Raw genomic sequence first — 23,829 nt, forward strand, 5'->3', positions numbered from 1 at the left:
TCAGAGAAGGTTCACTCGGTTGATTCCAGAGATGAGGGGGTTGACGTATGAGGAAAGGTTGAGTAGGTTGGGCCTCTACTCATTGGAGTTCAGAAGAATGAGAGGCGATCTTATCGAAACATATAAGATTGTGAGGGGTCTTGATCGGGTGGATGCGGTGAGGATGTTTCCACTGATGGGTGAGACTAGAACTAGGGGGCATAATCTTAGAATAAGGGGCTGCCCTTTCAAAACTGAGATGAGGAGAAACTTCTTCACTCAGAGGGTAGTAAATCTATGGAATTTGCTACCCCAGAGAGCTGTGGAAGCTGTGACATTAAATAAATTTAAAACAGAGATAGACAGTTTCCTAGCAGACAAGGGAATTAGGGGTTACGGGGAGGGGGCAGGGAAGTGGACGTGAGTCTAGATTCGGATCAGCCATGATCCTATTGAATGGCGGAGCAGGCCCGAGGGGCTGTATGACCTACTACTGCTTCTTATGTTCTTATGTAACACACAAAGCAACTTTATTTAAATAGACTATGTATAGTAAAGCACACTTCAATGCACATGTTACCAGCTAAAATCATGTACTTAACTCAGCTGTACACGTAACTCATCAGCCATTGAAATCAACATTTTGCTTACAAGTACAAGGGATATAAAAACCAGGTGCTTAAAAAAAACATGCAGAACGATGCAAATGAAAAGTCCTCATTTTTAAGAAAAACACAGCGAGACACCTTAAAAAGTAGTGAGAAAACTGCAAATTCCTGGAATTATACAACAGGTCTGTGAATTAGGTTTTTGATGAGCAGAGTGGGATGGTGGGGGCACCTCTCAGGGGAGTGGTGGAGCAAGAGCACAAGGAGAGGCTCCCTCCTTCCTCGCAGACCAGGCATCAAAACGGTGGCTTTTTGTTTGCATGTCTCCGAAGTCAAACGAGTTAGTTACAAGTTCATTCAGGGCAGCTCGCAGCCCACTACTGAGATGACAGTGCCTATCTATTTCTGACATTAAAAACAGAAAATGCTGGGAATGCATAGGTCACTCATCATCTGTACCAAATAGATAGTTCTGATGAAGTGTACACACACAAATCATCCCCTTTATAGATAGACAGACTTGCTGTGCATTTTCAGCAATTTCTGTTTTTCCCCCCCAGATTTCTAGCATTTGGAGTTCTGACCAAGAGGCCCACAGCTGAAACATTAACTCATCCATTCTCTCCAGAGGCTGACAGACCCGCCGAGAGTTTCCAACACGTTCGCTTTCGGATTTCCAGCATCTGCAGTTTTTTTGTTTTGTCGTATCTCAAAGCAATTGTCCAGTAGCCAATGTGACTGAATTTACCATAAGCTGTCAACCAGACTTTAAAGATACCGGGTATCTCGGTAAATTGGCAGTGATTAACACTATTAGTTGGTCTTAAAATGTATGAACAATGGGCTGAAGTGAGAATCAGTGCACTTAAGGCAAGTGAAAAACCCATCATGAAAAGCTGGGGAAAAGCTCTACAAACGATGCATTTTAAAACTGCATTTAATGAGAATATTTGACAGTGGAAAAAAAATAAATCAGGATTCTGATAAAGTGCACATTTAATTGGGCTTCTCATATAAAATGGACAGTTCTACCAAGTCAATCGTACTTCCCCTTGCAGAAAGAAGGCCACCAGCTATTTTTCCCCAACAAGTAGCTCTTTGGGAAAGAAGGTCTATACAGGAAACTCTCAATTTACCAGCACCTAAATAACCAGAAATCTCTTAACCGGCAAAACTCAGGAGTAGGTTCAGGTAAGTTTTACTTCATATTAGCGGCCGTTCCTGGATCTGTGGCCGTGTAACTGGGGTTCCTGCACCTGTTGCTATGCAACAGGGACGTCTGGATCTTGTGGCTGGGGTTCCTGCACCTGGATCTGTGGCCGTGTATGGGGCTCTCGTACCTTTTACTATACCTCTCTGTAATCCGGACTTTGATAAACCGGCACCACGCCAGTCCCATTGCTGCCGGATAAAAAAAAGTTTCCTGTACATACTAGCCTAAAAAACTAGTGAAAGCTGACCCAGCCCCCACCCCGCCCCCCAATTCAAGATTGACCCTCCCATGACAAGTAGTTACATAGACTTTGTAGACATTAAGCATTCCTTCACCTGTATTGGAGGAATGAACCTCAAGTACATGATAGCCTGAAAGGGAAATCTGGATGAAGGGAAGCACAAAATTGGTGTTGCTTTTCGAGCTAGCACTCTTCATAACTCCACCCCACAACTTCGTGCTAGTACTCTCCCTCTCCAGTCTGTTAATTCTAGCACTCTACCTCCCCATCGCCGCTTTCTCCTTCTCCCCTCTTCCCACCATAACCACCACTCCCAGCTGCTGTTTGGTTCCCTTCCCTTCAATACCATCCATTTCCTAATCATTCTTTAAGCCCTCACCCAGTCAGTCCCGCTGCTAATGGACCAGGCCACACATCCCTCCCCATCCTTTCTCAGCACAGTAGACAGCATCTCCTGTCCTTGCGAGTCTCCATCTACAGTACAGAGAAGCCACAGTCTCTGCCATTAGTACTAGGAGCAGTGATGAGGGGAGTGCAAGGACTCAATCTGGTGCATTAGCAGCTGGACTCGATCCTAGTTGGTGCTGACACTAACACTGTGGCTGGGCCCTCCAAATGCTGACCATCAGCAGGAAACATTAAAAGTTGCCAGCTATGAAGTCATAATTAATTGGGTCTGTTGAAATCATGTGGTTCTTATCAAGTCATCTAGTCACAGAATGCATCCAGTGAACCGTAGTGGTGCTCCAAGGCCACAAATATCTAATCTTGGACAAGCAGTCAGACTCTCTCTCTGCCCAGCAATCTGAAATATCACAGCCTTATGTACGGCATTTTGCAAGGCCTAGCATATCAACAAGGTCTTTTGACCTGCTCATCCTGGACACCAGGGGATCAAACAGTGACGATTTACCGCAGGATCCCACTGGAACAGCAGCTGCCAGCCTCAAGAGATCATAGAATCATACAGCACAGAAGGAGGCTATTCGGCCCATCGTGCCTGTGCTGGCTCTTTGAGAGAGCTATCCAATTAGTCCCACTCCCCTGCTCTTTCCTAATAACTGTGCAATTTTTTCCTTTACAAGTATTTATCCAATTCCCTTTTGAAAGTTACTATTGAATCTGTTTCCACTACCCTCTCAGGCTGTGCGTTCCAGATCGCAACATAAATATTCTCATCTCCCCTCTGGTTCTTTTGCCAATTACCTTACATCATTGTCCTTTGGTTACTGACCCTCATTGCCAGTGGAAACAGTTTCTCCATATTTACTCTATCAAAAACCTTCATGATTTTGAATGCTTCTATTAAATCTCCCCTTAACCTCCTCTGCTCCAAGGAGAACATGTCCAATTAGACATCAAAAAAGAATTACCAAGCTTATTTTTGCTGTAAATATTTAATTGTAAAACTTTGATACTGTAAGTCACACTTTAATGGACCTATGGCTTCCACATATAAATGGAGGACAAAGGTTTTACTATACTTGCATTTTGAATATTTATTTTTAAGACTACTGATGACAGGTATGTTGCAGCACAGCAGACCACGAACAGTTTTGGTCACTGCCACTACTGACCATGTAACAAATCAGAATACAGGGGTCTCCCATTGCATTCCATTGTCTTGCACTCTGTAAATCTTGCATATGATGTGAACTGCTTTCAATATAAAGCTTTCCCTTTCTCAAAAAGTTCCTCCACCTGAATGCCCTTCTTTGAGAAAATATTTAAACCACCCTCAAGAAAATAAAAGTAGCGTGAGGTAATGCATTTGGGGAGGGCTAACAAGGGAAGGGAATACACAATAAATGGTAGGACACTGAGAAGCGTAGAGGAACAGAGGGACCTTGGCGTGCAGGTCCACAGATCCCTGAAGGTAGACAAGGTGGTTAAGAAGGCATACGGATGTTTTCCTTTATTAGCCAAGGAATAGAATACAAGAGCAGGGGGGGGTTATGCTAGAACTGTATAAAACACTAGTTAAGCCACAGCTAGAATACTGCACACAGTTCTGGTCACCACATTACAGGAAAGATGTGATTGCACTAGAGAAGGTACAGAGGAGATTTACGAGGATGTTGCCAGGACTGGAGAATTTTAGCTACGAGGAAAGATTGGATAGGCTGGGGTTGTTTTGTTTGGAACTGAGGAGGCTGAGGGGAGACTTAATTGAGGTGTATAATATGATGAGGGGCCTAGATAGAGTGGATAGGAAGCACCTATTTCCCCTTGCGGAGAGGTCAATAACCTCTAGATTTAAAGCAATTGGTAGAAGGATTAGAGGGGCGTTTAGGAGACATTTTTTATCACCCAGAGGGCAGTGGGGTCTGGAACTCACTGCCTGAAAGGGTGGTAGAGGCAGAAACCCTCATCACATTTAAAAAGTGCTTGGATGTGCACTTGAAGCACTGTAACCTACAGGGCTAGGGACCAAGAGCTGGAAAGTGGGATTAGGCTGGATAGCTCTTTTCTGGCCGGCACAGACACGATGGGCCGAATGGCCTCCTCCTGTGCCATAAACTTCTACGATTCTATGAAAAGCTTGCAGGTTTCAAGTACAGTAAGTGATTTCAAAACTGGCACACATCAATTTACTTTTAAAAACCATAAATGCTCGAGATTGAAAATCACTTGCTAAAGCTTTGCACAATATACACAGGAGATGTTTAATCTCCTCCCTACATTCCCAATATAGAGAGATTTGGCCTACCCATAGATGACACCGAATAAAGTTGGCCAATAGAACTGACAATGAAATAAAGCACCTGTGACACTCACAGGAAGCTGGCAAGTCAACAAAACTAAACTATCAGGAAAGACTGAACAGGCTGGAGCTCTTATCGAGAAGAGAGAAGGCTGAGGAGTGACCCAATAGAGGTCTTTAAAATTATGGAGGGGTTCGATAGGGTAGAGGTATAGAAAATGTTTCCACTTGGTGGGAATCCAAAACTAGGGGTGATCAATACAAGATAGTCACTAATAAATCCAGCAAGAAATTCAGGAGAAACTTCTTTACCCAGAGAGTGGTGAGAATGTGGAACTCGCTACCACAGGGAGTAGTCGAGGCGAATAGCAGAGATACATTTAAGGGGGAGCTAGATAAACACATGAGGGAGAAAGGAATAGAGGGTTATGCTGATAGGGTTAGATGAAGAGGGGTGGGAGGAGGCTGGTGTGGAGCAGAAACACCGACATGGGCCAGTTGGGCCGAATGGCCCGTTTCTGTGCTGTACATTCTATGTAAACTCATTTGAGAAATGAAACTATTCTAATTTACTTAATTTCCTTAGCTACGTCTTAAGCAGACTGACGATGACCGGTATATGCCCTTTGGTGTGGGAAGGATGATAAATTTTGATTTGCCTTGGAGTAGTGCAGTGTTTAAATCATTGTTGCTGCGAGATTGTTCCGTGTGAATAAACAAACCAAGTCTTCTTTCAATGGAAATTGGATTGCCCATATATCAAAATTCCATTACAGCAATGCGATTCTTGGTGTGCGAACAGTTGGCTCAGAGATTGATGCTACATTTATACTGCATTGACGCTGCTGAGTGCAACCTTGACTTTGGCTATTACAAATCAGGAGGCATGGGGAATCAAGGGATATGGGGATCGGGCGGGAAAGTGGAATCGAGGTCAATGATCAGCCATGATCTTATTGAATGGCGGAGCAGGCTCGAGGGGCCGTATGGCCTACTCCTGCTCCTAATTCTTATGTTATGTTTCCAGGGCCCGTGAGCTGACCGTGCTCAGCCTGCCAGTGGAGGCCAACAATGCACATTGTCCACTGCAAGCCTGTATGGACCTTTCTGTAACAGCTGGGAAGATCCTTGGCCTGAAATACTAAAGTGGTGATGGAGATGTTAGAACAGCTACGCGTGGGGAGCCGTTGTGTGTTTCCACCAATGTTCTGGAATCTATCCTGCCATGCAGAAACTCCGGCGCAAGAAAACCACTCAAAAATATTCAGACTGCAGTAGCGCAATTAAATAAGGAACAACTGTGAAAACTGGGCGAGGCCACCCTGCTAACTGTGGCAGGTGTGGGGGGTGCCGACATTCTCATTCAGCAAAGCTTTTGGGTGCGGAAAGGACTTGTTGAGTGCGTGAGGCTGGAACACTGACCTGATCTGCCTCCTGCTCCCTCTGCTGGATTCTGTTCGTAATGCGGCCTGCAGCTTCCACTGAAAAAAACCCAAAGCACAAAATAGTCTGAACAGTCAGCATTGGGGAAATGTTAGGAGTGAGATTTATGTTCAGCAAGACGGCAGTCATTGAAACATACGAGGCTACTTTTCACACTGGCATGTATTGACATAGGATACGCAGCAACTCTCGCTCTGTATAGTACCAGGGGTGAAAGCAGGCCTCCTGTAATTCACCCAACCGTTTATTCTTCATGTGCAAGGGAGGAAGAATAGAAACACAGAATATTTTTTAAATGGTGAGAAACTTTCAAATGTTGGTGCTCAGAGAGATCTGGGTGTCCTCGTGCAAGAAACACAGAAAGTTAGCATGCAGGTACAGCAAGCAATAAGGAAGGCAAATGGCATGTTGGCCTTTATTGCAAGGGGGTTGGAGTATAAGAGTAAGGAAGCCTTGCTACAATTGTACAGGGCCTTGGTGAGACCACACCTGGAGTACTGTGCACAGTTTTGGTCTCCTTATCTAAGGAAGGATATACTTGCCTTAGAGGCGGTGCAACAAAGGTTCACTAGATTGATTCCTGGGATGAGAGGGTTGTCCTATGATGAGAGATTGTGTAGAATGGGCCGATACTCTCTGGAGTTTAGAAGAATGAGAGGTGATCTCATTGAAACATACAAGATTCTGAAGGGGATTGACAGGGTAGATGCTGCGAGGTTGTTTCCCCTGGCTGGAGTGTCTAGAACTAGGGGGCATAGTCTCAGGATAAGGGGTCGGCCATTTAAGACTGAAATGAGGAGGAATTTCTTCACTCAGAGGGTTGTGAATCTTTGGAATTCTCTGCCCCAGAGGGCTGTGGATGCTGAGTCTTTGAGTATATTCAAGGCCGAGATAGATAGATTTTTGGACTCTAGGGATATGGAGATCGGGCGGGAAAGTGGGAGTTGAGGTCGATGATCAGCCATGATCTTTGAATGGCGGCGCAGGCTCGAGGGGCCTTATGGCCTACTCCTGCTCTTGTTTCTTATGTTCTTATCCAAGCATAGGAACTCCAGAGGAGGATATCACAGCTAACGCCGATTCATTCTTCTGACATTCACATGTGCGATTTACAAATGTAGTCACTGGACTACAAGCACGAGTGAAAATCCAAGCCAATTCCTCCACCCCTCCCTTCAGCCTGGGGAAAGAAAGGCCAACTGCGTCAACCGTGGTTCAGTTGGTAGCACTGAGTCAGAAGGTTGTGGGTTCAAGTCCCACTCCAGAGACTTGAGCACAAAAATCTAGGCTGATGCTCCAGTGCAGTGCTGAGGGAGTGCTGCACTGTCAGAGGTGCTGTCTTTTGGATGAGACGTTAAACTGCTCTCAGGTGAATGTAAAAGATCCCATGGTGCTATTTCGAAGAGGAGCAGAGGAGTTATCCCCGGTGTCCAGGGCCAAAATTTATCCCTCAACCAACATCACTAAAAATAGAATACCTGGTTATTATCACATTGCTGTTTATGGGAGCTTGCTGTGCGCAAATTGGCTGCCACGTTTCCTACATTACAACAGTGACTACATTTCAAAAAGTACTTCATTGGCTGTAAAGCGCTTTGGGACGTCCGGTGGTCGTGAAAGACGCTAGAGAAATGCAAGTCTTTCTTACCTTTGGTTAACGAAACTCTTCAATCTCAGATTTAAAATTAATAATTGATCTAGCATCAATTGCCGTTTGCGGAAAAGAGTTCCAAACTTCTACCACCCTTTGCATGTAGAAGTGTTTCCTAACTTCACTCCTGATACCCATGTACAATCCCACAGGAGATTGGCTAGTAATATATTAAGTATGCAAGTTCCACTATGGAAAATGCCATTCTAAAAATGTCCACATTTCTGTAACCCTTGGCTGTGAGTGTGACTCTACTAGATAGTGCTGTGTAATTGTCACACCTTTGGAAAAAATTAAAAACAATCATTTCTTTTGCTCAGTAACTGAAACGGAAGGGGGAGTTAGGAGACATGGATAGAAAATGGTCCAGTAGTTTAAAGAACAGCAGAGAATCCCATGTATTTGCTTTCTCCACTGAAGTACTTGAGTGGGCCTCTGCTTCTAATGCTCGAGACTCCGATAACAAAACCGCACCTGGTGCCATTAGACACTAGTCCGCTGATACCCAATTGAAGGATGGTTGGGTGACATTGGGAAGAACAAGTTAAGAGGCCTGAGAAAATGGAGAAGGGCAGCACGGTGGAATGCAAAAATCAACCTCGGCCACATCAATCAATAGAAGCAATGTAGATCACACATTAGTCACTGTAGTTAGCAGTGTGTAGGATTCAACTTTGAACAAACAAAACTTTGCCAGTGAGCATATTGCCTTACCATCACTGAATGAACTCACACAAAGCTAGCTAGCTACTGTGTGACTGAGGGAGGGAATGAGTGAAACGGTGGTGGATTAGAGGCATGCGGGGAGATCGAGGGCGGCGATCGGGAAAATGGGAATGATTCGGCAGGGGGACGGGAATTTTGAGGGAAGAGGTAAAGCAGGAGTGGGTAAAGTGCAACAAGAAAGAACAGACAGAAGGAGGCAGGGCGCAGGGAGAGGGTAGCAGGAGATGGCAAAGGATACATCAAGGAGGAGGAATGGGAACGCGACAAAGAGAAAGTTAGGTGGTACGAGGGAAATGGCAAGGCAAAGGGTAAGGAGGCAGTGAAGGGGAGGAAAGGAGAATGCAGAGGGGCAGCAGAAGATGCAGATGTAGAGGCCTCCTTCTTCACCAAAGACCAACTTAACCAAGCCATGGAATGGCTCCCAAAGGGAAGTGCACTGATCTGCTCAGCTTCTGCACTTGATGATCAAAAATGCTAGCAAGGGGTGTGGCCAAAAGTTGATAAGCTGCCCCTAGCGACTGCAACCCGTCACTGCCTACCCACGTGGAACATTGTCTTGCTGTCCCCTGCATATCAGGCATGGTAAACTACCAATTATTCGTTGCATATACAGCATGTCTCCACCCCTGGTCCACAGTGGTGCTCTGAAAAATACCCAAGCACAGAGCCTCAGTCTTGACAGATGGTGCAGCCTACTGACCAGAGGTATCCTGGCAAAAAAGGGAGACGGGGCAACAATACAGAGTACAGGAAGTCCCTCCACCGAGAGTCGAACAGCGTGGAGAGCATTTCCAAAAGGCAGCCCAAATTATCAGAGGTGCCCAAGTGGTGGGGAGAGGAGAGAGTGAGAAATTCTAGTTGACTGGAGGGGAGATCAGATGGAACCAGTCCATTCTGTAGAGCCCTCTCAATGTCTCTGGGAGTCAGAGTGCAGACCTTATTTATTGGAGTATGTCAGCAGCAAAATGGACGTGCTGGAAAATTGTCCACACAGCGAACCTCTCCAGTGACATCCGGCATATCTCCGAGTCTGGTAACCTTTGCAGCTAGGTAGCAATTCTCTCTTCAGCTGCATGCTGTTCGAATAAGGCGTGCACGGATGGGAACTGCAAAGGATCAGCCAAGCAGTTATCGGTGCTTAGGAGAGTTTGTGCTCCAGACCTCCAGCTAGTCCCAGCGAAGTTTTACAGCAAAAGAATTCAAACATCTCCCATGAAGTAAAGGAGAAAGTCACAAACGGGACTGGACGATACAGTGGATTAGACAGTTAGCCTATCATCTCTGGGATCGGAGTTCAAACACAGCTCAACAGATGTGGTAAACGTCCCTGACTCCCGCCCTCCCCCAAATGTCACTGTGCTGGGTAGATGATCATAGAATGATACAGCACAGGAGGCCATTCAGCCCATCGTGCCAGTGCTAGCTCTTTAAAAGAGCTATCCAATTAGACCCACACCCTTGCAAATCTTATCCAATTCTCTTTTGAAAGTTACTACTGAATCTGCTTCCACCAACCTTTCAGGCAGTGGATTCCAGATTACAACAGCTGGCTGCATAACAAAATATTCTCTTCATCGTCCCTCTGGTTCTTTTGCCAATCACCTTAAATCTGTGTCCTCTGGTTACTGACCATTCTGCCACGAGAAACAGCTTCTCCCTATTTACTCTTATCAAAACCTCTCACAATGTTTAAGTTACAAAATATATATCCCGTTAAAATTTGTAAACTTACGCCTGGCAAAAATGCTCGGAATGTTGCTGCTCAACGGCTCGAGGGCCTTGGGAAGGGTCTGGTCGTGGAGCTCCACCATCAGACTGTTCACGTTTTCCAGCCCCTTTTTCTCTCGAAAGCCACGCTTCTCCTTTTGATTAAAAAAAAAAGCGATAAGATGTAAAAACTTTGCTTACTTTTTAGAACAGATAAAAATACAATCTTACTTCGGATTGCTTGCGCAACAAACACAATGAAGGCAGGTTGCAATCGATGCTGGAACGCACAGGGAGGCGTGTGAAACACCATCGCAGCACTATAGGAATATAAAGTAAAACCATTTGAAAAAAACATTTCTGAAGACAAAATGAAAGGCTGAGTATTGTTACATTCATAAATGATTGGGGTAATTTGTGGCCAAAAGCAATTATTGTTCATACTTCACAATTAAAAAAAAAATTTTTTTATTCATTCATGGGATGTGGGTGTCCCTCATCCCTAATTGCCCCCGAGAAGGCTGCCTTAAACCGCTGCAGTCCTTGTGGTGAAGGTACTCCCACAGTGCCGTTAGGGAGGGTGTTCCAGGATTTTGAACCAGCGACGATGGAGGAACGGCCGATATATTTCTAAGTCAGAATGGCGTGAGACTTGGAGGTGGTGGTGTTCCCATGCGCCTGCTGCCCTTGTCCTTCGAGGTAGCAGAAGTCGCGGGTTTGGGAGGTGCAGCCGAAGAAGCCTTGGCGAGTTGCTGCAGTGCATCGTGTAGGTGGTACACACTGCAGTCGCTAAATACCCTAAACTTCACACCAGTGACAGAAGGGTCAGTAACTAGAGGACACAGATTTAAAGTGATTGGCAAAAGAACCAGAGATGACATGAGGGAACTTTTTTTTTTAATATAAACGTAGCATGTTATGATCTGGAATGCACTGCCTGAAAGGGTGGTGGAAACAGATTCAAATAGTGGCTTTCAAAAGGGAATTGGATAAATACTTGAAGGGAAAAAAATTACAGGGCTATGAGGAAAGAGCAGGGGAGTGAGACTAATTGGACAGCTCCACCAAAGAGCCGGCACAGGCACGATGGGCTGAATGGCCTCCTTCAGTGCTGAATCATTGTATGATTAGTATGTGGCCTCCATGGGGGTATATAGAGGAAAGCCTGCTTCAGCAACACATGGGGGGCGGATCGGGGTCCGGGGTCCAGCTGGTGTCTTTCTGTATCTCCCTCCTCCCCCCTTAAAACACTTTCAGTTTTAAGTGCTTACCCTGGTGTTCCATCTAATTCTTCCCTTTTTAGGACAATTTCTTACTGAAAAAAATAGCATTTTTGGTCCTTCTCCTTTGGCTCAAAAACACAATTTTATTTCCTTCTGAAGCTCAATCTTGCTGTGGTCACCAATCACTTGCTGGTAGCATGTCTAAATGGCTTTTTTTTTTTTTATACACACGTGTATGTGTAAATAACAACTATTGGGAGGCTATTCCACCAAGAGGGCATCGCAGGCAAGTCAGACCCTGTCCTCAAGATATCGACACATCCACAATTTCCAGGTGAAGCTGCTGGATCGCAACCAGGGAGGACAAACTCCTCCCTAACCAAGAACGATCGCACCCAGTGTTGTATCCCAACTACTGCCCCAGTTCAGATCACCCAACGCAGCACAGACCTAGACTCGAACCTGGGACACGTTGGTCTGTATGGTTTAGTACATTAAGTGAGGCATTGGCCCAGTGGGGCGGGGGGGAAGCTTTGAAGTCTCTTCGGTAGAGTCCCAAGTGTATGCTTCAAACTCAAGTGGATACCAATTAAAAAAGGTGGCCAGCACGCCCTGCCTTATGCTAATGACTGCGTTCAGAACAAGCTGCAAGGATCCCTTTATTGCTCCTTCCACGTCCATGTCCTACACCGCACAAAACTTGTGACCGTGGGCTCGAGTCAGTTTTGTTCTCTATGGCTGATGTTACAGCGATATGCAGAGGGTAAAATGCCCCAGAACCCCATTCCACTTCCTCAGTTTGCTGGTTCTCTTCACTTTCATAGGCCTGGACCCAACTCCAAATGCCACGTCTACCAGCAGCTTTTACCTCTTTCTCTTCTCTACATTTCAGTAAGAGAGATGCCGTGGAAAACGCAGCTAACTCCAGCTCACTCGTGTCACAAGACTATTGAGTTCTGACGAAAGGTCGACCTGAAACATTAACTCAGTTTCTCTCTCCACAGATGATGCCTGACCTGCTGATCCCCAGCATTTTCAGATTTCCAGCAGTATTTTGCTTTTGTATGGAGTTGGAAGTTGGATAATAAGTTTGATATTGAGCGAGGGGAAGTGTGTTTTCACAGGCAAGGGATGGGGATGGTAAAAGAGGCAAGGTCAGAAAGAACCTCGTCAGTATATGGAGCCACGAGCAATAGAGGTGAAGGAATGGCCAAGGATACAAGTGTGGGAGTTTTATGAAGACAAAATTGAGGAGTGAGGGCTGCAGAAGTTGATGAGCAAGTTGAATCACCGAGCATGAAGAGTTGCTGAATGTAGATACGAAGGGATGAGAGAAGGAAGTCCCGTGGGGCTTGGGAGGGCAGGAAGCAAGAACTTTAAAAGGAGAGACATGAGTGATGGGAGAATGATGCACTTGAATGAGGAGAAGGCACCAGGGGAATAAGGCATGACTTGGCAATGAAGAGCACACCATAACTACATCATCAATTTGGCCAAGTGATGGAATGAATAGGCAAACAGGAAGACTTTTGTTAAGGGGGCCAGGGGGAGAAGAGGAGAAAGATTCTGGAAAGCATCACAGAAAGAGGTGGTGATTGAACAGGTGCTGGGGGTCAGGGGAGGAGGTTGGAGAAATTAGCTCCCAAGCAGCATGCAGAGCAAAAGTCACCAGGAGCCAATGGCGAGGTAGTTGGTGAATCATAGAATAGTACAGCACAGGAGGCCGCTATTCAGCCCATCCAGTCTGCACCGGCTCTTTCGAAGAGCAATCCAGTTAGTCCCACTCCCCCGCTCTTTCCCCATAGCCCTGCAATTTTTTTCTCCTTCAACTATTTATTTAATTCCCTTTTGAAGGCTACTATTGAATCTGTATCCACCACCCTATCAGGCAGTGCATTGCAAATCCTAACCACTCGTTGCATAAAAAAGTTTCCCCTTATTATCTTAATGGCAAGAAACTGGAAAGTACTGAAGTACAAAGGGATCTGGGGGTCCTGGTGCACAAAACTCAAAAGGTTAGTATGCTGCAGGTGCAGCAAGTGATTAAGAAGGCCAATGGAATGTTGGCTTTCATTGCTAGGGGGATAGAATATAAAAATAGGGAGGTATTGCTTCAGTTGTACAAGGTATTGGTGAGACCGCACCTGGAATACTGCATACAGTTTTGGTGTCCATACTTAAGAAAGGACATACTTGCTCTCGAGTCAGTACAAAGAAGGTTCACTCGGTTAATCCTGGGGATGAGGGGATGGACATATGAGGGGAGGTTGAGTAGATTGGGACTCTACTCATTGGAGTTCAGAAGAATGAGAGGCGATCTTATTGAAACATATAAGATTGTGAAGGGGTTGGATCGGGTGGATGCGGGGAAGATGTTCCCGATGATGGGTGAAACTAGAACTAGGGGGCATAGTCTTAGAATAAGGGGCTGCTCTTTCAAAACTGAGATGAGGAGGAACTACTTCACTCAGAGGGTGGTAGGTCCATGGAATATGCTGCCCCAAAAAGCTGTAGAAGCTACATCATTACATAAATTTAAAACAGAAATAGACAGTTTCCTAGAAGTAAAGGGAATTAAGGGTTACGGGGAGCAGGCAGGAATTTGGACATGAGTCTAGGTTCGGATCAGTCATGGCCCTATGGGTAGCGGAGCAGGCCCAGGGGCCGTGTAGCCTGATCCTGCTCCTATTTCGTGTGTCTAATTCTGTTAGATTCAGGAGATGGTTCTGTGATAGTGGATTGGCGGTTAGGATCAGATCAGCCATGATCTTATTGAATGGCGGAGCAGGCTCGAGGGGCCGATTGGCCTACTCCTGCTCCTATTTCTTATGTTCTTATGTCACCTCTCGGGGGGAAGATACGTGCTCGGGGAACAGCCAAACAGAGTGCACAACAGGCTCAGTGAAAAAAACAAAAGGGAGGTGCAGAGACATCAACATCATTAGGGAAAAGCAAGCAAGTGCTGTACTGCAGGTTATCAACTGCACAATCTTATGACAGTAACAAAGAGAAGTGTAAAAACACAGCCAGCAATTAACAGAGGCTGAAAACAGGTACAGAAAGTATGTACTTTTTCGACACATACTGTTCACCCGTCCTTCCTGGAAAAATACTGACCTCAAACTCTTTAACAAAAAAGCGAATCTCTGCCTGGATGATGGGCCTATGGTCAAACAGCCTGGCATGAATCTCACTCAAGTCTGCAAAAATAAGAGTTTCAGCAAATTCAGACTGCTCACATATTGAAAGAGGGAGGGAGGGGGGGAGACACAGAAGGGGGGGGGGGAGACACAGAAAGGGAGGAGGGGGGACACAGAAAGGGAGGAGGGGGGGGGGGGAGACACAGAAAGGGGGGGGGGGAAGACACAGAAAGGGGGGGGAAGACACAGAAAGGGGGGGGGGGAAGACACAGAAAGGGGGGGGGGGGAGACACAGAAAGGGGGGGGGAAGACACAGAAAGGGGGGGGAAGACACAGAAAGGGGGGGGAAGACACAGAAAGGGGGGGGGGGAGACACAGAAAGGAGGGGGGAGGGGGGAGACACAGAAAGGAGGGGGGAGGGGGGAGACACAGAAAGGAGGGGGGAGGGTGGAGACACAGAAAAACAACACTCCCCTCCGGAGCCCGATCCGCCCCCCAGGCTCTAACCTCTCCGGGCCCGCTCCATCTCTCTGATCAGTCCAGAGTCCGCCTGCACCAACCCGGGGGCAGTGAGGAAAGATCCCCTACAGCACCGCCCGCCCGGGCCCCCGAGGGACTGAGTGAACCGGTTGCTTTTTGTCTCTTTCAGTTGCTGCAGCTATTTTGAAGCCGCTGGTTGAACAACAACAACAACCTCCCTGCGCTGGAAGGCTGGTTATCTAAGAGGTTCACTGATTGGCTCTTCAACCTGGTGACAGGTACAAGCGTGGTGATTGGGTAGGAGCGGAGGGACCGCCCACTCGGCCAGTACACACAGGCAGCCAGCAGGGGGCGACAGATTGAGAGGCAGCCAGGGTCTCCCTCACTCCCTGTGACCCAGCATCAGAGTTTACACTGTTTGAAGAAGAGCAGGGGAGTTCTCCCCACTGGCCTGGCCAATATTTATCCCTCAATCAGCATCACTGAAAAAGCAGATTATCTGATAATTATCTCATTGCTGTTTGCGGGAGCTTGCTGTGCGCAAATTGGCTGCCGCCTTTCCTACAATACAACAGTGACTACACTTCAAAAAGTACTTAATTGGCTGTAAAGCGATTTGGGAGGTGCTGAGGTTGTGAAAGGAGCAATATAAATGCAAGTCTCTCTTTTCTCTTTAGTGGCGAGTCCACTGCAGATTGTATTTGGCAATGATCACATGCCGTAAGAGAGAGAATTATAGAATCATTAGAAATTGACGGCACAGAAGGAGGCCATTCGACCCATCGTTTTCGCGCCGGCCGAGAAAGGGCTATCCAGCCTAATCCCACTTTCCAGCTCTTGGTCCGTAGCCTTGTAGATTACGGCACTTCAAGTGCATAAAGATGGACAAATTGCAAAGGTAAATGGGACAAGAAAGGAGAACAGAGCCGGCTAAGGACAGTCGCAGATTCAATGCCTCATTGCGCTGTCTACTTCTTCTCACGGACCCTGAAATTGAGGGACAGGATTAGTACGAGGGTTGCTAATTGTCTCGTTGCTGCTAAGTCGAGAGGGATACCAAATGTTGTGACTTTTCCAAGGGCCAGCACTTCCTTTACAAACGCTTGTTCTTCCCTTCCTCCTCTGATTTAATCCATGCCAGTACCTGTATCTACACAAGCCGATAATGCTCTGGTGCACTTCAGGCTGCCTGATTCCTCTTCGCACAAGCACTGCTCCGAGTGCTGTTGTACTACTTGAAAGTGCAGTCGCATCAACAGCTGATGATTTCTCAGTGTGAAGCCGAGGAAATCACACCCTGGAGGTCACAACAATGGTGAGACCCACAATGGAAGGCCCATTTCCAGCTCTTGAAAAGATTGCTGCCCAAGTCCCTCATTTGCTTTCCATATACTTACTTTTGAAAAGGTAGTTAAAAATGGGTAATTCAAATAGCTAAAATAAAAACAGAAAAGGCTGGAAAACACTCAGCGGGTCAGGCAGCATCTGTGAAGAGAGAGACAGAGTTAACGTTTCACATCGATGACCTTCCATCAGAAATGGAAGAAGTTAGAGAGTTAACAGTTTTTAAGCAAGTACAGAGGTAGGGAAAGGGGGAGAGGGGAACAAAGAACAAAGGGTGGTAGAGTGGAGGGCAGGAGTAATTGAATGACAAAAGGGATGATGGTGCACGGCAAAAGGGGGTAATGGGACAAGTAAAGAGACAAAAGATGGGTCCAGAGGAGGTGTAAATGGTTACGGCAGAATAGCAGAGGGGAGGGAAGCATGGAAAATCTGGCAAAGAGAAGGCTCCCGTGGCCTGGTAATGTGGTGGAGAATGGTGGGTCGACCCCAGGGGTGTGGACCACCCCACCAGGCGTGTGGATAGGAGATCCCCACCCCAAGCACCAATTCTACTTATTCTATTAGCTGACTGTTATGTCCGTGTATCTTAATGTTGTGTTCTTCAATAATCAGACAACAGACAGCAGGGAACGATTCAACAGGTGTTTACTGAATGAGGGTTACTCTAGAACTAATTGTACAGATCACTACTCAGGGTTTATATACAGGTGTGGTCACTGCCGGTACTACAGTATACAGGAGCTGTAAAAAGTAGTTCTCTCCCTTAAGGTATATATACATTACATACATTACAATTCCTCCCCTTTTAGATTAACAGTACCATAATACTCATTTAACAATTAACATTTTTAATATACAATGTTATATGCAAATAGTCCATTCATATATTCAGTCTCTGGGGAGGCTTCCTGATTCTTTCTGGATAACGCCTTTCCCGAGTGTCTCGCTCTTGGTGCGGAGGCGATTCTAGCACCCTGTCGTCAGTTGATTCATCAGCTTCCAATGCTATTGTTTCTGAGGTAGATGCGACCTGTACGTCGGGTTCCTCACCAGGTACGTATGGCCGAGACATGGGGTTGACTCGTTCCTGTGACTCTAGCATCTGGTCAGCATGGCGTCTCACAATGTTCTCCCCAACATCCACTGTGTACATTAGTGGCCCCTGCCATGTGCATATCGTTCCTGGTTGCCATTTCTCTGTTCGGTAGTCGCGGGCCAAGACTGGTTGCCCTACATTGAAGCTCCTTGTCAGCTTCTCATTGATGTGCTGGAATTGCTTACTCTCAACATCTCTTCGTACATTTGGTCTGAGCAAATCCAGACGAGATCTCAACCTTCAGTTAAAGAACATCATGGCCGGGGCCTGGTTGGTGACTGCATGTGTCGCATTTCTGTAGGCTAACAGGAAATTGTCCACCTTATGCTGCAGTGGAATGTCGTCATCGCACATGGCCTTTACTGCTTTTTTAAAGGTTTGTACGAACCTCTCAGCCAATCCATTTGTGGCTGGATGATACGGGGCGGATGTGTAATGCCTTACCCCATTCCTTTTCATAAATCTTCGAAACTCTTCGGACACAAACTGTGGTCCATTATCAGAGCAAATCTGCTCTGGCAAGCCGTTCCTGGCAAAAATGGTCCGTAGGACTGCAATAGTTTTCTCCGTGGTGGTGGAGGACATTTTGATCACCTCAGGCCATTTCGAGTGCGCATCCACGGCTATTAAAAACATTGAGTCCATGAATGGACCAGCAAAATCAACATGCACCCGTTGCCATGGAGATGAGGGCCACTCCCATGGGTGTAGAGGGGCATGTGGTGGTGCATTTTGGACCTTCTGGCATCCTGAGCAGCTCTTTGTCAGGTCCTCGATTTGCTGATCGATCCCCGGCCACCACACATAAGCCCTAGCAAGGCTTTTCATTTTCACCCCTCCCAGATGACCTTCGTGAAGCTCATTGAGCACTCTCTTCCTTAACTTGGGTGGAATTACCACTCGGGATCCACACATCAAGGTCCCCTGGCATACTGACAGCTGTTCTCTTCTGGATGAGAATGCTGGCAACAGTGAGTCGCCATGTGCTGGCCATCCCTTCACCGTCAAATCATATACCCGAGACAGTGTCGGGTCATTTCGGGTCTCCTTCGCTATACCAGCGTTAGTTACTGGCAAGCATTCAATTATAGTCGAATGAAATATTTCGACAGGATCCACTGCTGGTGCTTCCTCCGCAGTAGGCAGTAGCAGGCATCAGCGTTTCCATGCTATTTCGTGCCCTTAGACTCGATTTCATATTGGTGTGCCCCTAGGAAAAGGGACCATCTTTGTAGCCGTTGCGCAGTCATCACCGGTGTGGTGTATGTGCCTTTAAGAGCCCCCTGTGTACTGTAATGCTGGTAATGGCCACTCGGGCTATATAAGCCTGTATATTGTGTTGTATCTGTTAGTTCACCTCCAGACTTTGTTCAGTAAACACCTGTGAAAACCAACTCCTGCCTTCCGTGTCTCCATTAACACACGGATACAACAGTGGCAACGAATTGGAAACGGACTTACCTGCAATTCGGCAGCACCTCAAGGAGATCGATTCCTCAGACGAAAGTCGAAGAAAAGCAAGAAAGAAAAAAACCCAAAAAAAACTGTGGTTTCACCAGCTATCCGAGCTGCTGGCAGGTACTGCAATAATCCTTCCTGGGCGGCGGGCTGGGGCTCCATCGGCTGGCTCTGCAGCGGGGCCGAGCAGCGAAGGCGGAGGCAAACAAAGACAGAGTGGGGGAGCACTCGGGAGACGGCCGGCGCTGCAAAGCAGGTCGGCGTTCGGACCAAACAGAGGGAGGGAAAAGTCCCAGCGAGTCCGGCGGGAACGAGTCTCCACCTGTAAATAAAAACCGCGGAAAACAGCGTTGTCAGCAGCAGCAGCGGCGGGAAAGCGCGGGAAGCGCCATTTTTTTTCTGCAAGGAAGAAAGGAAAGCGCGGGAAGCGCCATTTTTTTTTCAGGATGCCTAAGGCTGGCAATATTAATGCTTTCGATAATGATATAGAGGATTGGACCACATATGTGGAAAGAGTGGAGGTATATTGCACAGCAAATGAAATAGAAGATGATAAAAAGGCATCAGTACTTCTAAATCTAATGGGCGCAAGGACATACGGGCTGTTACAAAACTTAATCACTCTAGCCAAACCAAAGGACAAGAATTTTAAGGAGATTGTTGATACCCTACAGGAGCACTTAAACCCCGACACCGCTGCTGATAGCGGAACGATTCAAATTCTTCAAGAGGAATCAGCACAAGAATGAAAGTAACGCTGATTACCTCGCCGAATTAAGGAAGCTATCAAAGCACTGTCAATTCGGGGCAGGACTGGCAGATTCTCTTCGAGACAAATTCGTCTGCGGTCTCCTAAGTGAAGGAACACAGAAAAGGCTACTTTCTGAGAAAGATTTGACACTGGACAAGGCTTTCAGTATGGCTGTATCATACGAAGCAGCTGCAAGAGGAGCTGCAGAGATACAGCAAAAGCCACAGGACTTCGGCACCCATGAAATGACACAGGGTTGAGAGAGATGTTATCGCTGCGGCAGATCCACCCATGACCAGAGGGACTGCTGGTTCAAGGACAAAGCAGCAGGTAATGCGGAAAGATTGGACACATTGCACGTGTATGCCGATCTGGACACAAAATATCAACGGACAGGAAAAAAATCAATAAGGAAAAGTACAGAAAGGTACAAATGATGACGGACAGTAGCTCCGAAGACCAGAAGAGCAATAGCGACTCCGGAAACAAGAGACTAAGCTGTCTCAAATTACATAATGTAATTGCCAAAGAAGATTACCAGACCATTTGGGTTACCCTCACGATAGCGGGATCCCCAGTTAAAATGGAGCTAGATACAGGATCAGCTCTGACCGTCATAAGTCAACGGGATTACGAGCGGCTATTTCTGCATATACCTTTGAAAGACACATCCATTATCTTGAAAACATATACGGGGCAGAAAGTATACCCCAAAGGGAAAATAAGGGTGCCTGTTGTATACAACGGCAAGGAAATACAGAAGTTGTATTTATACGTTCTGCAAGATGGTGGTCCACTGCTGTTGGGACGTGAATGGATCAGGAAGATACGTTTAGACTGGCACTCCATTCAGGCACTGACGGTGACCAGTAAGAAAAAAAATGATGATGACGTCATACCTGAACGATTAAAAGACATCTTGGCCAACGCCAAGGAAGTGTTTCAACAGAAACTAGGAACCTTGAAAGGCATCACCGCCTCAATAAAAGTGGAAGATGCGGCAATTCCCAAGTTTTTTAAGGCAAGGCCGGTGCCATACGCAATTCGTCCAGCAGTCGAGGCAGAGCTGGAGAATTTGGAAAAGGCAGGCGTATTATCCAAGATAGATTGGAACGAGTGGGCAACACCCATCGTCCCGGTCATGAAGAAAACGTTGAATAATGATAAATCTGAAGAACAGAGAAAAATTCACATCTGTGAAGACTTCAGGGTGACTGTAAACCCGGTCCTTCACACGGTACAGTATCCTCTTCCGAGGATAGAAGATATTTTCGCCTCACTATCCAGAGGGAAACGTTTCACCAAAATTGACTTGGCACAGGCATATCTACAGATGGAGGTTGAAGAGGCCTCTAAAAGTATCTCACGATAAATACACACAAAGGCCTGTACCAGTACAATCGACTGGTTTTTGGAGTAGCATCAGCTCCAGCTATCCGGCAAAGAGCTATGGAGCAAGTCCTCCAAGGGATTCCGGGGACTCAATGCTACCTAGACGACATCCTTGTAACAGGAGAAAACGACAACGAGCACCTTGCCAATTTGGAGCAGGTGCTCACTAGGCTGAGAGAACGGGGCCTACGAGCAAATCGCCCCAAGTGCGAATTTTTCCAGAAACAAATATATTGTGGCCACATAATTAACGAGGAAGGGTTGCATAAGTCACCTGAAAAAATTGAAGCGGTTATAAAAGCCCCAGCACCTGAAAATGTCTCACAATTAAGGTCGTTCCTGGGATTGATAAATTACTATCATAAATTTTTACCGAACTTGTCAACTCTTCTGCACCCTCTTAACGAACTGCTACAAACAGGAGTAATTTGGAAATGGAGCGAAGACTGTAAACGTGCCTTCCATAAATGCAAAGGCTTGATCACATCCAAGGAAGTTTTGGCTCATTACAACCCATCACTGCCAATCAGACTGGCATGCGATGCATCCCCTTATGGCGTAGGAGCGGTATTATCGCATAGATTCCCTGATGGCTCGGAGCGGCCGATAGCTTTTGCGTCATGCTCATTGAACTCAGCTGAGCGTAACTATGCCCAGATCGACAGGGAAGCACTCAGCCTGGTATGGGGAGTGAAGAAATTCAACCATTACCTACACGGACAAAAATTTACCTTGTTGACTGACCATCAACCCCTCGTCTCCATATTCAACCCTAAAAAGGGTGTTCCCATCATGACAGCGTAAAGGCTACAGAGGTGATCCCTTTTCCTAGGGGCACACCAATATGACATAGATTACAAAGGATCAAAACAGCATGGGAATGCTGACGGTTTATCATGCCTACCGTTGCCAACGGTAGAAGAGGCACCTACAGTAGACCCAGTGGAGATGTTCCACTCAACCATAGTGGAATGTCTACCAGTAACAAATTCTGCCATTGAAAAGGAAACGAGAAATGACCCGACTCTCTCACGAGTCTACGATTTAACGGTGAAGGGATGGCCAGCACATGGCGAACCACTGTTGCCATGCCAGCATGCTCGCAAAGAAGAGAACAGCTGTCAGTGTGCCGAGGAACCTTGATGTGTGGATCCAGAGTGGTGATTCCACCCAAACTCCAGGATAAAGTGCTAAAGGAGCCTCACGAGGGGCATCTGGGTGGAGTGAAAATGAAGAACCTAGCCAGAGCGTTTGTGTGGTGGCCAGGTATCGATGGAGACATCGAAGAAATGACCAAGAGCTGCCTAGGATGCCAGAAGGTCCAAAACGTCCCACCACAAGCCCCTCTACATCCATGGGAGTGGCCCTCATCTCCATGGCAAAGGGTACACATCGACTTTGCTGGTCCATTTATGGACTCAATGTTCTTAATCGCGGTTGATGCACACTCCAAGTGGCCGGAGGTAATAAAGATGTCCTCCACCACCACGGAAAAAACCATCACAGTATTAAGGACCATATTTGCCAGGAATGGGCTGCCTGAACAGATCTGTTCTGATAATGGACCGCAATTTGTGTCCGAAGAATTCAGGAAGTTCTTAAAAAACAATGGGGTTAAGCACTACACGTCTGCCCCATACCATCCCGCCACCAATAGATTGGCTGAAAGGTTTGTCCAGACCTTCAAGAAGGCCATAAAGGCCATGGGTAATGAAGACATAAAACTTCAGCATAAGGTAGATAACTTCTTGTTTGCATACAGGAATGCAACACATGTGGTTACAAACCAAACTCCCGCCATGATGTTCTTCAATAGAAGCCTAAGATGCCGGCTGGATTTGATCAAGCCAAACATCCGAAGGGACGTGGAGAACCGGCAATTTCAAGGCATGAATGAAAGGCCAACTAGAACCTTCCAGATAGGTCAACAAGTTTTGGCCCGGGACTACCGTACCGAGAAATGGCAGCCTGGAACTATTTGCACACGACTAGGACCGCTGATGTATACCGTGGACATTGGAGAAAGCATAATAAGGTGCCATGCTGACCAGATCATAGAGTCATCCGAAAAGGGACAACCTACACCACAACTCTATACGCCTAATGATGAAGTAGAGATACCCATAGTATCTACCTCCGATCCGGTGATACTGGAACCAGATGAACCCGACACTGGCATTCAAGCCGAATCAGCCTTGCCAAAAGAACCTACTACACCACCAGAAACTACTACACCACCGAGGCGTTATCCGGACCGAGTCAGGAAGCCTCCAGAGAGACTGACTTATAATTGATTAACTACAGCAAATGTGTAGATTATTGTTCTTGTAACATGTTAATTAATGATTACTTAAAATATTATGTACTGGTTGTCTAAAAGGGGAGGAATTGTGGTGTATGTGCCTTTAAGAGCCCCCTGTGTACTGTAATGCCGGTAATGGCCACTCGGGCTATATAAGCCTGTATATTGTGTTGTATCTGTTAGTTCACCTCCAGACTTTGTTCAGTAAACACCTGTGAAAACCAACTCCTGCCTTCCGTGTCTCCATTAACACACGGATACAACAACCGGAACGCCCTTCTTTGGATTAAAGATGGAGACAAGTGGTTGGTGGTCAGTCAGCAAGGTGAACTTCTGCCCGTGCAGATAGTGATTGAATTTTTTCACTCCCC

At 46.5% G+C, this 23,829-nt stretch overlaps 1 protein-coding gene across 3 annotated transcripts in view; it reads right to left on the minus strand.

The window, feature by feature from the left end:
* bloc1s5 (biogenesis of lysosomal organelles complex-1, subunit 5, muted) overlaps nucleotides 1-15,364 on the minus strand; it is a 29,919-nt gene extending 14,555 nt beyond the window's left edge. The window contains exons 1-4 of one of the 3 annotated variants that reach the window (XM_085993607.1): nucleotides 15,143-15,363; nucleotides 14,613-14,695; nucleotides 10,298-10,427; nucleotides 6,168-6,226 (exon numbers count right to left, since the gene is read on the minus strand). In XM_085993607.1, coding sequence (XP_085849733.1) covers nucleotides 6,168-6,226; nucleotides 10,298-10,427; nucleotides 14,613-14,695; nucleotides 15,143-15,161 — 291 coding nt within the window. In that variant the 5' untranslated portion in view covers nucleotides 15,162-15,363. Of the gene's footprint in view, nucleotides 1-6,167; nucleotides 6,227-10,297; nucleotides 10,428-14,612; nucleotides 14,696-15,142 lie in introns of all 3 variants that reach the window. The other 2 variants (XM_085993605.1, XM_085993606.1) reach the window with 2 other exon arrangements.
* Between the last annotated feature and the right edge of the window lie 8,465 nt (nucleotides 15,365-23,829).

The sequence above is a fragment of the Somniosus microcephalus genome, chromosome 7 (assembly GCF_052327205.1).
Source record: "Somniosus microcephalus isolate GS21.2 chromosome 7, FLI_Smic_1.0, whole genome shotgun sequence".
NCBI classification, from domain to species: domain Eukaryota; kingdom Metazoa; phylum Chordata; class Chondrichthyes; order Squaliformes; family Somniosidae; genus Somniosus; species Somniosus microcephalus.